This window comes from Aethalodelphis obliquidens, unplaced genomic scaffold, assembly GCF_003676395.1.
Source record: "Aethalodelphis obliquidens isolate GAN/ISIS:26980383/991018 unplaced genomic scaffold, ASM367639v1 scaffold30, whole genome shotgun sequence".
NCBI classification, from domain to species: domain Eukaryota; kingdom Metazoa; phylum Chordata; class Mammalia; order Artiodactyla; family Delphinidae; genus Aethalodelphis; species Aethalodelphis obliquidens.
Genome location: NW_020837974.1, coordinates 17,158,031 through 17,172,234, shown reverse-complemented (window position 1 = coordinate 17,172,234; position 14,204 = coordinate 17,158,031). Strand labels below are relative to the sequence as shown.

Sequence of the window (14,204 nt, the reverse complement as noted above, 5' to 3'; positions counted from 1 at the left end):
CCTGCCACACGCGTCTCTGCAGAGGCTGTAGGTTCAGGAGGCTGGGATGGGGCTGAAGGTGGGTGTGGCGTGGCGTAGAAAGGCCAGTGGGGCTGGAGCTCTGGCATTCCTGGAGGTGAAGAAGGTGTGCAGGCAGGTGGGCCACAGGATGTAGTGAACACGGGATTAGCAGCTAGCTGATGGCTTCTTAACCCCAGTTCTTTCTCTTCATTGCTCTGTCACCTTGGGCAAGTTACTCTGCTCCTCTGAGCCTCCCGGCTTTGTTGTTGCATATGCTAGTGAGGGAATCCCAAGAACTATCACCTGGGGAGGAACCTGACCATGCCTGGTAAACACTAGGAAACCACGAGTTCCAGACAAGCCATCTGGACAGGTCTCAATCTTCCTTTCCTTTTTTTTCTTTTTCTCTTTTTCCTTTCTCATCTTGTCTAGATGTTTCATAAAAAAAAAAACTTAGCCCTCAAGTAAACGAGCAGGTCACCACCAGCCTACTGGGTTAGCTCAGAAACTGTTGTTTCAATGTCCAGAAACCATATTTTGTCATCATTTCATTCTTAACTCTCACACATTACAGACTGATCTCTTAAAAGAAGGCAGCTTGTCCTCCGAAAATACTGTGTCCTTTCGAGCATGCTTCGGTGTCCCGAGGTCCATGGCGGCTACCTTGTCTCCCTCCGCAGACCACACCCTTGGACCTTAGGTGGGAGTGTCCACAGCGTTTCTCACTATATTTTTAAAAAATCTGAACTAGCCCTTTTGGACATTTAATGTTTTTTTTTTTTGCGGTACACGGGCCTCTCACTGCCGCGGCCTCTCCCGTTGAAGGGCACAGGCTCCGGACGCTCAGGCCCAGCGGCCATGGCTCAGGCGCCCAGCCGCTCCGCGCGGCATGTGGGATCTTCCCGGACCGGGGCACGAACCCATGTTCCCTGCATCGGCAGGCGGACTCTCAACCACTGCGCCACCAGGGAAGCCCCACATTTAATGTTTTAAGTTTATTTTAGTTTCTTGAGTAGGAAGAAGTTCCAACTAAATCATTCAAAAATAAAAACAATATAAAAAGTTTACATTGAGAAGTCGCTCTTGGGCATGTGCCTTCCAGGTGGTTCTTTGTACAAACAGAACCAATACGAGCATATATTCTTTTCTTTATATATAAGTTCATTTGTACCATTTTTTTTAGAGAAATCTTTTTATAGGTGTTTTTTGTTTTTAAAAAAATTTATTTTATTTATTTTTGATTGCATCTGGTCTTTGTTGCTGCGCGCAGGCTTTCTCTAGTTGCAGCAGCTGGGGGCTACTCTTTGTTGTGGCGCGGGCTTCTCATTGCGGTGGCTTCTCTTGTTGCAGAGCACGGGCTGTAGGTGCATGGGCTCAGTAGTTGTGGCTCACAGGCTCTAGAGCACAGGCTCAGTAGTTGTGGCGCATGGGCTTAGTTGCTCTGCGGCATGTGGGATCTTCCACGGACCAGGGATCGAACCCATGACCCCTGCATTGGCGGGCGGATTCTTAACCACTGCACCACCAGGGAAGTCCCAGGAACATATATTCTTATTTTCCCTCTTTCATAGAAAAAAAATTGCATACTACATCAACTATCTCCCCCTTGAGTTCATTTAACATATGGTCATATTACCAGCTTGCCATTCTTTCACCCAGTATTCCATTTCCATTGTGTGGACCCGCCATATTTATTCAGCCAGTCCCCACTGTGATAGACTTATAGGTCACTTCTAATATTTTCCATTGCAAATTATGATGCAGTGAATACCTTGTGCATGCATTTGTTTCCTATTTGTGGAGCTATTTCTTCCCGGTAGATCCCTAGAAGTGATATTGCTAGCTTAAAGGGATACTGCCAAAAGCCTTTTTGAAGATATTGCCAAGATCCCCTCCACAGAGCCTGTATCATTTTATATTTCTCCCAGCAGTGCTCGAAAATGCCTGCTTCCAAGATCTTGCCAACAGTGTATTGTCAAACCTCTGGAATTTTGCCAATCCAATGGGTAAGATTAAGTGGCATCTCTGGGATATTTGCCATTTGAATTAAATTACATAGATATATAAAATGAGAACAGGGTGAGCCCTTATATTTGGACTGCAGGAGAAATAAGCTCGTTTTAGTAACCTAGTAGAAGCACCATCACCCCAGTTGGGAGAAACAAGTTCTTCATTTAAAACTCCTTTTCGATGGGGAGGTCCCTGTGTGGTCTTGGATTTCCGCTGAGTTGCCTTTATTCTCCAAAGCCCAGCCCTGCTTGCCAAGGCTGAGCATTGTACCTGAGTGGATGGGCGTGAGTGTCTGATGCCAACCTGCCTTTCCACATCTGGCGCTTAATGGCAGTTCTCTGGCTAATGGGGAACTCCATCTTCCTTGACCCTTGGGGAATCATTTTGTTCTAATCCCCTTATTAATTACTCTAGGAGTCCAAAGTACATTAAAAAGCTGCATCACAGAAAGAAATCCTTAAGTCAGACTCCCTCTCTGGCACATGCTGGCCTTCTCAGACTTGTCTTTAACCTGACCGAGGGGCAGTGTATTCTAGTGTTTAGGAGTGCAGGCTCTGAAGCCAAACTACCCCGATTCAAATCCAGGCTCCTATACTCGCTAGCTGTGTGATATTAGGCAAGTTTCCTAACCTCTTTGGGTCTCCGTGCCCACCTTGGACAAGTGGGATAATAATAGTACCTATTTCATAAAGTAGCTATAAAGAGTACATGAGGGACTTCCCTGGTGGCGCAGTGGTTAAGAATCTGCCTGCCAGTGCAAGGGACACGGGTTCGAGCCCTGGCCCGGGAAGATCCCACATGCCGCGGAGCAGCTAAGCCCGTGTGCCCCAAATACTGAGCCTGTGCTCAAGAGCCTGCAAGCCACAACTACTGAGCCCACATGCCACAACTACTGAAGCCTGCGTGCCTAGAGCCCATACTCGGCAACAAGAGAAGCCACGACAATGAGAAGCCCGCGCACCGCAACGAAGAGTAGCCCCCTCTCGCCGTAACTAGAGAAAGCCCGTGTGCAGCAACGAAGACCCAACGCAGCCAAAAAATGAAATAATTAATTAATTAAAAAAAATAAGAGTACATGAGTTGGTTCATGTACTTAGCTTGGAGCTCAGTGCCTGGCACATGAGAAACACTGACTAAGGTGAGCTCATATGGTAATGATGATGATGATAGTGACGCTGGTGATAGTGATGCTGGCGCTGGTGCTGGTGCTGGTGATGATGGCCATTGGGAGCACACTGAGCCTGACCACCTACAAGCTACCCTTCTCTGGCCTTGAGTGAGCAGCTCAATCACTCACCCTCAGTTTGTTTCTCATTTCTTCATTGGCTTGTTCTAATGGGAATAGCTCTGTCCACCTGAAACAAGAGTCAGCAAACTACAGCCTGGGCACCATATCTGGCTTGCTGCCTGTTTTTGTGAATAAAGTTTTATTGGAACACAGCCACACCCATTTGTTTACATGTTGTCTATGGCTGTTTTCACGCTCCAGTGGCAGAGTTGAGTAGTTGCACCAGAGACCTTATAACCTCATGACTTTATGGTCTATAAACTAAAAAAATATCTACTCTCTGGGCCTTTACAGAAAAAGTTTATTGACCCCTGATCTAAAGGAGAGTCTGTGAGGATGCAGGAGATGAAGCCTGTGCATAGAACCTGGACCATAGCAGGTGTCTGGTACAGTGGAGCTATATCAACTAAGGGTTTAAGCTTCAGGAGCTCAGTGCCTGGTTCTTGCCACCATCCCCGCCCCCGCCCTCTTCTCCTACCCCAAGATGAAAAACAGAGGGAATAATTACAATATCAATAGCTTAATTAGAAATACCATAAAATTATATTTTGCATGTGTATTTTACCATGTACCATGCATTTCCAAATGCACCAGATATTACACATGCACATTAGTCAACAACAGTGGATATAAAATCTGTGTCCTGGAGGCTGTACTTTACAGGAGGTTTAAGGCTCTTTTTCAAGGGGAATTTTTTTTTCCCCCCAAGGGGAATTTTGACACTGATTTTCCCATGCCTGAGGACTTCAGAAGCTAACATCCAAGGAAGACACAACTTCCCTCTAAATGGTAGTGATGAATATTATTATCTGCATCCAGAGCAAAGTAAAACGAAAGTGTCAGAATCTTCTAACCACTGAAAATTAATCCCAAGTGCAGATAAAATCTCTCTGAAATCCTAAGCGGGAGACCGGTATTATATTTACGACAATTCCATGCAGTCCCTTTTTCTTTTCCCCAGGCACACATCTGTTTTCTAAAGTGAGGTGTACACGTGGTATTTACATGTGGCCTTATTTATTGTTTCCTGGCTGAAGCTGGCAGGTCACCTTGCAAAATGCAGAGGAACACCCCCTTAATTTTGCAAGCAGCATATATTGATATTAATGTCACCTTCTCACCCCTCCCTAAGTCGCTGTGAGGATAAAATGAGATCTAGGTAGGAAGCTAGCTACTCAGAGAAGCTAAGTGCAGTAGACAGGCACAGTGTAACCTGGTCCCTTCTGTCCTTGGGGAGAAGGAGTCGTCTCCACGTCGAGCTACCTGGAGGAGAGAGGGGCTCGGTGGGGCGAGGACAGAGGCATTCGATAACAAATGTGCATAATTAGAGTGAATTATCTTCATTGGAAAATAAGCAAATTATTTTCCAATTTAATGAATAAAGGAGCTTCTAATTAACTCCAGTAGAGAGATTTGCTTGCAAATTTCGGTGGTTAAGCTCTCTGTTCTTTGTATTAATATTTTCTTTTTATGGCTCACCTGAATCCTTTTTTTTTTTACTGTTCTTTATTAGTATAAAAGAACTTTAGAGATGGAAAGCAAACCCAGAGGTGATTCAGTCTAATCCTCATTTTAAACAAATAGGAAGAAAATATGGCCCATAGAGAACCTGTTGGGTCTCGTGAGTTATCTAAGATCTCATAACTGGTCAGCGATCCACTGGACTGGATCCCCAGGCATGAGTCTGACCAGAACAGGAAGGGCCTCAGCCGGACCCTGGGGTCTGCCGTGTTCACCCCCGAACTAGCACTGTTTCCCTCCCGCTCCCTACCCTTGCTCTGGGCTTTTCTTGGCTCTGCTGACATCTTACTTGCCTCAACACTGCTTTTGCTGCTAGAGCACCCTGGCCTGTCAGCACAGCATTCCTGCCCTCCAGTCTGCTCTGCGCCCTTCCAGCTCCAGACCCACCTCCCAGCTCCTGGCTCTGCATTGCGTGGCCTACTACCTGGTATGTCATCCTCTCTGGTCGACCTTAGGGCCTACCCTGAGGCCTTGACTGACAGCCAGAGCAGGTGTGGATGAGGGTTTGGGGGAGCTGTCCACCCAAGCTCCTGCCCTAGAGCATCAGGGATCAGGAGGTCACGATAAGATTGACAACAACCCAGATCACCTGATCCCTAAATCCTGGGCTTTTTTTTTTTTTAGTTAATAAACTTTATTTTATGGAGCAGATTTAGGTTCATAGCGAAATTGAGTGGAAAGTACAGAGAGTTCTCATATACCCCCTGTCCACGTATATAAAACCTCCCCCACTATCGACATCCCCCATTACAGTGGTATCTTTTCCTGGGTTCTTTTTCATCTTTAAACCCTAGCTTCTTTGTCTTAAGGCAAAAAAAAGAGGCAACAGACACACAGAGAACCTAATCTAAGTGGGTGTCTGTGGAACACAAAGGCAAGCATGCAGTTGGTTTCAGATCTGTTCATTCTGTCTTGGCGTTCTGTGTTAGTCTGTCCCCAAGGCCAGTGGCTGGTGGCTGCTCACACACGGAGGTAGCCCTGCTCCGGCCCTCTATCCTCTCTCTCAGAATCAATTTCAGTGTTAGGGGCTGGGATTCTGATTGGCTGCAACTGGGTCAAGTGCCCATACCCAGTGCAGCATATGAAGTTCAGGGTATGGGGTCATGTACAGTCATGGCTGCCACAGGACCCCACTGTGGTGATGCGGAGGAAGAAAAGAGAGAAGGGAGAAGTCTAGGGTGTCATTATGAGCTGAGCAGATACCCCCAAAGATGTCTACCATACCATGATACTGTACATCCCGGGGTCTCCTATAAACAGCTGCCTCTTTTCTACATCCTCTTATGTATTGGCCCCAAGTTTGGCCAGTGCCAGAAGTTCGTCTTTGGACCTTTGCGCTTTCCCTTATTCTCACATTTTTGGAAAGAGCATCATCCCTTGACCTGAGCTTTATCACTATCTGTGAGCCCCTCTGCAAGTGACCGCATCCAAAGACAAGTGTCTTTCCACTCAGATTCGGTCCCCATCTCTCGCCTCTCAATAAGTCATCACTAAGCCTTTTTGTTGCTGCCTTCAGAGTGCTCCTGGCTAATGGGACATATGGTTGTGGCACTCTAGAAAATAGCCACCTGAGAGTGAAGCTGGACAATTTGGGAGACACACTGGCAACGTGCAGTGAGGCTCGCATCTTATGTTTTAAAACCAAGGCGATCCATTAATTTCCCACCAAGGATTCCTTTTATAATGGACACTTCCATCGAAGTTGTAAAAACTGCACTTGGAACAGCATATTTAAACCTTCTGATGTCCATCTGTGAAATGTGTGCATAACTTCAATGTTAGTTTTCCAGTTTTCCGAGAAAAGCAACAATTCTCTCTGAAATTGCCCCATTATGTGAAATGCAGGTGATTACTGCTAATTCACATCTGCACCAGCACCTATGCGGCGAGTTTGGGGGTTTGGTGCAGTGTATTGGCACACACTCATCAAAGGTTATGTGTATGTGCACAGTGGAAGGCATTTTATATAACTTCAATTTAATAAAAATGTAATCCGACTGGGAAAAACTAGTCTGTCAGCCCTTGCAGAGTGCAGATAACGTTCCAGATTAAAGAGTGGAGGCTTTGTTCATTATAGTCAAATAATATGAGTGTGTGAATTACCATTTCATTGCTGTTGGTCTATTTCAAGAGTATGCCATTTTCCCATTATCATAATAGGCTACATTTTCTTAAAATCACTTGATTGTGATTGGTCCCATCTATTAGGTTTGCAAATAAAAAGCTTTTGTGGTGATAAACTGGCTGTTTTAAAACAGCCTTAATCTCTGTTTCTGTTTCTGAACAGCTACAGGTCAGACTCTGAAGAAGGCTGAGAGAAGCCGGTCCTGTTCTCGGGAGAAAAAGGAGGTAAATGAGTCGCTGGGGAGGGCAGGTGGGAGGCAACTCTATTTAAAGAGACCTGAGGGAGTGGGCTGGTGATTAAGTATCCCTGGATCTCCTATTCTCTTCTCTCATTCTCAACTGGAGTTATCAACCCAGTGTCACTTATAGTAATAATCTCTTACCGAATGTATCAGTTAGCTTTGGCTGTGTAACAAGTCACCCAGATTTTAGTGACTCAAAACAACCACAGATTTAGTTCATGATTCTGAGGGTCAGCCATCTGGGCTCAGCTTCCCCAGGCAGTTCTGCTGATGGGCCAGGCTCTGCTGACCTCAGCTGGGCTCACTTATGCATCTGCAGTTAACAGAGGTGTTGCCCTGGGGCTGCCTGAACATCAGTTAGGGTGCTTTAGTTCTCCTCCGATGTTCTCCCATCCTCCATCAAGCCAGCCAGGTTTGTTCACATGGGGGCTCAGGGGTTCAAGAGCATGAGATTGGAAGACGCAGGAGCTCCTGAGCTCTAGGCTTAGCACTGGCATGGTGTCACTTCTGCCACTTTCTGTCCTTTAAAGCAAATCACAAGGTCAATGCAGGTTCAAGGGGTGGGGGAATAGGCCTCACCTCTTAATGGGAAGAGCTACACAATATTGAAATATACCACATTCTTGAAATTTACCATTCTTGAAATTTTTGAAATTTACCGCACTGAGCCCACCTGCGCTGTGCTGGGCACCAGGGCCAGGACTAAGGGATGGATGAGAGACAGTCCTTGCCTCAGGGTGTGCACAGCGTAGTTGGAAGGGATGTGCAATGAGATCATTACAATACAGTGTGAGAGTGCCAGTACAGGGAGAGAAGGACAAAGAGTGGGATTTCAATACGGAAAAAGGATCACCTGCCTCTGCCAGTAGTATCAAGAAAGGCTTTGCAGAAAAGCGGATGTAAAGACCAACTCTTGAGGGTGAGTAGTTTTCCAGGCCAAGTAAATAGCATGGTCAAAGGCAGAGAGATGGGACTTCCCTGGTTGCACAGTGGTTAAGAATCCCCCTGCCAATGCAGGGGACATGGGTTCGAGCCCTGGTCCGTGAAGATCCCACATGCCGCGGAGCAACTAAGCCTCTGCACCACAACTACTGAGCCTGCGCTCTAGACGCGAGCCACAACTACTGAGCCCATGTGCCACAACTACTGAAGCCTGCGCACCTAGAGCCCGTGCTCCACAACAAGAGAAGCCACCACAATGAGAAGCCCACGCACCGCAACAAAGAGTAGCCCCTGCTCGCCGCGACTAGAGAAAGCCTGCGCGCAGCAACGGAGACCCAACTCAGCCAAAAATAAATAAATAAATACATTTAAAAAATAAGTATACAAAGGCAGAGATATATGAATAAGGAAAGCTGCAAGATCATTGAGCCTGAGGTGGGAAGTGGCAGTTAGGACCCATGAATTACTGAAGGGCCCTTCAATCAGGACCCAAGCTTGTGGGAGGTTACATTTGAGTCTTACTTAGCGGCTGATGGGAGCAGGAGTGTGAAGGCTTCTTGCTCATCATCAATATCAACCAATCCTGAAATTCGTCGACACTTAAGTACTCACACTCTTGAGTGTAAACGGACCTGATTCCAAAGACAAAAGGGAATTTCTCTGGCTCAGCTGGGTCCAGCGACTCAAAACTGGCCACTAGACTTGATTCTTCTGTCTGCAGCTCATGGCTCTTCTTCCTCGGTGTTGGCCTCACCCCAGCCAGCTCTGAGGAGGCAGGTCAGGGTTGGCTTGCAAAGGGCCTTGTGTGCTTTGCTGTGACTTTCATCCTGTCTCCTGTTGCCTCCTTTCTCAGCTGTAGCCAGAAGAGCCAGTGTGGCTTTCCTCCTTTTGAATCGACCTGCCTGGGATGAGGGCTGGGAGATAACTTAGGAACTTGTATGCTGCCGCAAAGACCTCCATGTCAGCCCCAGTGGACACTCTAGAAGCTGAACCAGGGTGGGTTTTCCCACTCCTTTCTGGTGGAGGCGTTTTTCTGGAGGCAGGAGCAGGTGTCCTTGTCTCCACAAAGTCCTTCCAGAAACCTCAGGGTGGAGGAGCCACAATGGGAGTGAGCGCAGACCTGCAGGCACCAGGTCTCCCTCGATTAAGTAACCAAGAGTGAGGGACTTCCCTCACAGTGCAGTAGTTAAGAATCTGCCTGCCAGTGCAGGGGACATGGGTTCAATCCCTGATCCGGGAAGATCCCACATGCTGCGGAGCATCTAAGCCCGTGCTCCACAACTACTGAGCCTGCACTCTAGGGCGTGCATGTCACACTACTGAGCCCGCATGCTGCAACTACTGAAGCCCATGTGCCTAGAGCCCGTGCTCCGCAACGAGAGAAGCCATCCCAATGCGAAGCCCGTGCACCACAACGAAGAGTAGCCCCTGCTCGCTGCTGCAACTAGAGGAAGACCGCCCGTAGCAACGAAGACCCAATGTAGCCAAAAGTAAATAAAAATTAAAAATAAATTAAATTGATTTTTTTAAAAAAAGTAACCAAGAGTGGGGACCAGTCCCCCTAGGCCAGGAATGAATTGTTTAAACCTGAGGCCTTTGGTTGCAGAATGACAGCATCCGATTTATCCACATTAAGAAATTCTCTGGAAACATGACGGAGCAGGGCAGCCGGTAACTAGCAGAGATACTTTTTCCCTCCCCTCCTCTCTCTCCTTGGCAACAGGACTTCCCTAATTGCCGCTTTCCCAGCTACTCCCGTCATTCCAGTCACCCGAGAGCATTTCAGATCACTCTTCTGAAAAATGCTTGAATGAGGAAAAAGGGAGAGTGGGGTTGTTTATCACAACATCTGAGTTTAACCCTGAAAGATGTTTAAAATGGTTTCAGGCCCTCTGAAAAAGAGAGTGCTTTCTTAACAAGGCTTTCGTTTGGTTAGAAAAACAAGAGAAAGAAACTAATAGCAAGCTGCCAGGATGCTCATCCTGATATATTATAACATGCCTTTCCACCCACCTCCTCTTTCCACATCCTTCCCCACCGCCCCCCCTCCGTCGTCTGTGAAATCTGCACTTCCTGGTACTCTGTGCTTACACAGGATGCCAGGTATAGAGGAAGCTTTGTCCTTGCGAAAGGCAAGGAAAAGACAAGCTGGTTAGAACAGGCAGACAAGGACACTCATCATGTTCCTTCGGAGGTAGGGTATACGGGCCAGCTCACACCTTGGCAGGTGGATGTGCAGTTTCCATCCTGGGTGGGGATTGGGTACCATCCTGCATGGTCATGGGCCAGCACAGCAAAGGGAGGATGGGAAGTTCTCGGTGAGCCTGCCAGGCCACATTCAGCCCAAAGATGTGTTTTATTTGGCCCGTACCCTACTACAGTTTTTAAAAATTAGGAGCTGCATTCAAAGATAAGGAGATTTCACATGAAAATGCTGACTTCTGGCTTCTCTGGAAAAATGGAGAATGACAACACTGAGTCCTTCCTTATTCCTGTAAGGAATATTCCTGTAACAGTGGGCAATGGCTTCTGATGAGGACATGTCCCCCTTTTGATGGGACCCTCCCTGTCCCCCCCGACCCCCCACCCACTCAACAGCAAGCAGGTATCAGCACCCACATGATGCCAGGCCCTGTGCTGGGTGCTTGATGTCAACAGTTCACAAATGTTGCAGCACGTTAGAATCACCGGGGAGCTATTAAATACCCCCATGTCCAGGCCTCTTTCCAAACCAGTTAAATCAGAATGTCTGGGGGTGTGACCCAGGCATCAGAATTTTTTAATCTTCCCAAGTGCTTCCGATGTGCAGCCATGGATGAGAAGCAGCGTTTTACGGGTTATGAAGTAACCCCTGGTTCTCAGTGCTTCCCCACGCCCTGCATGCCTGCCCTGCTCCAAGGATGCTTCGGTTCTCAAGCCCCGTCACAGACACAGACAGGCACAGATCATAGCAGAGAATGAGGAGACCCAGGTAAAGCCCCAGCGGGTGCTGGAGGAGAGAGAGAAGACTTCCTGGAAGAGGCGGCTTTAACCGAGGTTTTGGAAGGGTTACAGTCATTTCTGAAAAAATGTACCTTTGATGGTTGGCTTGAAGTCGGTATATACATTTGAAGTAGCTGGTAAAAGTATTCTCCACTTCTTCTCTAGCAAGAGATTATATAGTGTTTATGGCCGTTGGTCATGAATTATTAATGGTTTTGAAATCGTGGTCATTGTAGTTTACTCAAAAATCATTAGAAAGTAAATTTATTATACAGTGTTAGAAAAGAAAAAAACCAGGAAACCGCAGTGGAGGAAGAAATCTTTATTCATCACCCCCCCCCCACTAGGGTCCACACTGATGGCCATGGCACCTTGGGGCTCACAGACATGGCTCTGGGGACATGTTCTGCTACTGCACAGAGGCATGGAGGCCCCAGGCAACTCTGTGAATTAGTGCCCACAATGGGCTTCTGTCTCAAATCCTTGTCAGGTGACCTTGGAGGAGTCTCTTGACCCCTCACACCTGATTTGATAATTCCCACCTTGGAGACTCAGTATACAGAGTCAAGGCAGTAATAAAGTGCCTAGCATAGCACATAGTAAACATTCCATAAGTGTTGGTTGCTACATAATTGTAATCATTCCTTAGAGTGTCTAGAATTTAACAGAGAGACAAGTCACGGCCTTGGAAGGAAAAGGCAGCACAATTTCACTTAGTACTGAAGGGGTCTCCCTTGCTCCAGCTGGACTTTAGGCTCATTCCAGCCGTCCAGGCTCCTGGCTGTGCGCCCCTAGTCAAGCAAGCCCCAGGCAGGCTAGCTCTGGGGCCCCCACTGTAAACCACTTTGAAGGCCTTCTGTGATCATGGACTGCCTCCTTGCGCAGCTGATTGGAGATTGTGCAAAATGCTTCTGACGGCACACTCCTCTGTTGAGCTCACTTTGTAAAGGACTGAAAAAGTCATTTAACTCAACCACCTAGAAAATGTTAAGCCTTCCCTTTGCACGCACGCATAAGTGTGCACACGTGCACGTGCACACATACAAACACTTCCTGCTATTAAGCAGAGCCTTGTGGTGCAAGGACTAGAGATGCCTTTCATCTTGCCAAGCAAAGGAGGAGACTGGGTTCTCAGGGGAACACAGCAAAGGAGGGAAGCCAGGATCCAGGGTGCCTCCAGGGATGGGGCTATCCCAACAACCTCTCCGTGTGCCACCACGGACACGCCTCTGCTCCCCTCTGGTCCCTCCCTGTACCTCATTGTCGCCTTTATGCTCCTCTCTCCCAGCTGTTCCTTCTTTCAGTTCAGAGGCCAGACAGAGAGTCTAATCAACCTGGCTAATCAATGCTAAAGGGCATTGAGGGGGTACAGTACTCAACATTAGCCCCCCGGTTGCCCTCCCAAGAGACAACCATTGAAATCAATTTCTTGTGTCCTTCCAGAAATATTCTATCTATCCCCTCTGCCCTTACCTCTACCTCCTGCCTTTGAACACAGTGATAGCATGCAATACACATTGTTCTGGATTTTTCTTTTCACTTAACAACATGTCTTAGAAAACATTCTGTAGCACAAATCTCATCCATTCTTTTTTTTTTTTTTAATTTATTTGGCTGCGCCGGGTCTTAGTTGTGGCAGACAGGATCTTTAGTTGCGGCATGGGGGATGTAGTTCCCCAACCAAGGATTGAACCCGGGCCCCCTGCATTGGGAGTGTGGAATCTTAACTGCGGTACCACTAGGGAAGTCCCTCATCCATTCTTTTTTATGGCTGCCTAGTACTCCACTGTGAATCCACAGAAACACAGTCCTTTATATGAAATCTTTGGGGCCAAATGTGTTTCATTTTTTTAGAATTTAGAAAGTAATACCATCCCAGTATGGCCTGGGTCAGCACTCTATAATCAAATATGTTAATATATCTGTAGGAAAATAAGAATATTCATACTGTGTGGGGTAAATCAAGACTTTAAATTTCATGTCAGTTCAGATCTGGTTTTGCTTCTAAAAAAATGACATATAAAGGATCGTGGGCCCGTCCATAAATACATGAGTAGTTCCCGGTTAATGACTAATCTAGGCTATCAATAGTCTTCTGCTACTATAAGAGTACTGGAAAGAATATTCTAGAGCAGGCATCTCGGTACACTTGGGCAGGAATAGCCAAAAGTTAATTCTTGCAAATAGAATTAAGGGATCACAGGGGATATGCTTTTTCAGATGAGTGTTTGTTTTTGTTTTTGTTTTGCGGTACGCGGGCCTTTCACTGTTGCGGCCCCTCCCGTTGCGGAGCACAGGCTCCGGACGCGCAGGCTCAGCGGCCATGGCTCACGGGCCCAGCCGCTCCGCGGCATGTGGGATACAACCGGACCGGGGCACGAACCCGTGTCCCCTGCATCAGCAGGCGGACTCTCAACCACTGCGCCACCAGGGAAGCCCTAGATGAGTGTTTCTGATTTGTTTTGTAGCAGTGCACGAGGTGGGCAGAGTTTTTTGTTCCAAGACACCTGGTAGCATTCTGACCAGATTCAAGTGTGGCTACCGTTGGCGGAGGCACCCACACTCAGTGGCCTCTGCTGTAGTTCCCCAGCCCGCTTTCCTCAGCAGGGAGTGGGAGCAGGGCATTGTCCTGAGAAGGACTTGGGGACCTGTCCAGCACCTCGATTTCTGAATGCCATCTCTCACGGGCCCTCAACTCCAAGCACCTGTCTTGGCCAATTGCAGGAGGCCAGTGGGACTGGTGACTCTTCTTGAAAACTTCAGACCCCACTAGCCTGGAGATCCTCCCCTTTCCTCATTTCAGTTCTCAGTGTTCTTGCAGCTTCAGTCTCCTGGGGGAATCAGGAGCTGCCCCTTGCATATTTACAGATCTCCACTGCTTTGTTTAAAATGTTAAAAAAAAAGTTTTTTTAAGGAAGGGAGAAAAAAAAAGACAATGTAAGCTGATGGTGCTGCATTACAAGAGCCTGTCTGATGTGACAGCTGACATTCCAAATCTGCACTTTTTCTGGAAAAAGTTCACATTTCTGGGCAGAGAAGAACTAAATCCATTTTACATCCAACTCCCAAATGTGTTCCCAGTTGCAAAGTTACCG

At 47.2% G+C, this 14,204-nt stretch overlaps 1 protein-coding gene across 6 annotated transcripts in view; it reads left to right on the top strand.

Moving 5' to 3' along the window:
• Positions 1-14,204, top strand: part of KATNIP (katanin interacting protein) — a 193,528-nt gene that overhangs the window by 12,981 nt on the left and 166,343 nt on the right. For 5 of the 6 annotated variants that reach the window (XM_027126559.1, XM_027126555.1, XM_027126558.1 and 2 more), the window contains exon 2: positions 7,107-7,168. In XM_027126559.1, the coding sequence (XP_026982360.1) occupies positions 7,107-7,168 (62 nt within the window). Of the gene's footprint in view, positions 1-3,925; positions 4,088-7,106; positions 7,169-14,204 lie in introns of those variants that run through there. The other variant, XM_027126560.1, reaches the window with a different exon arrangement.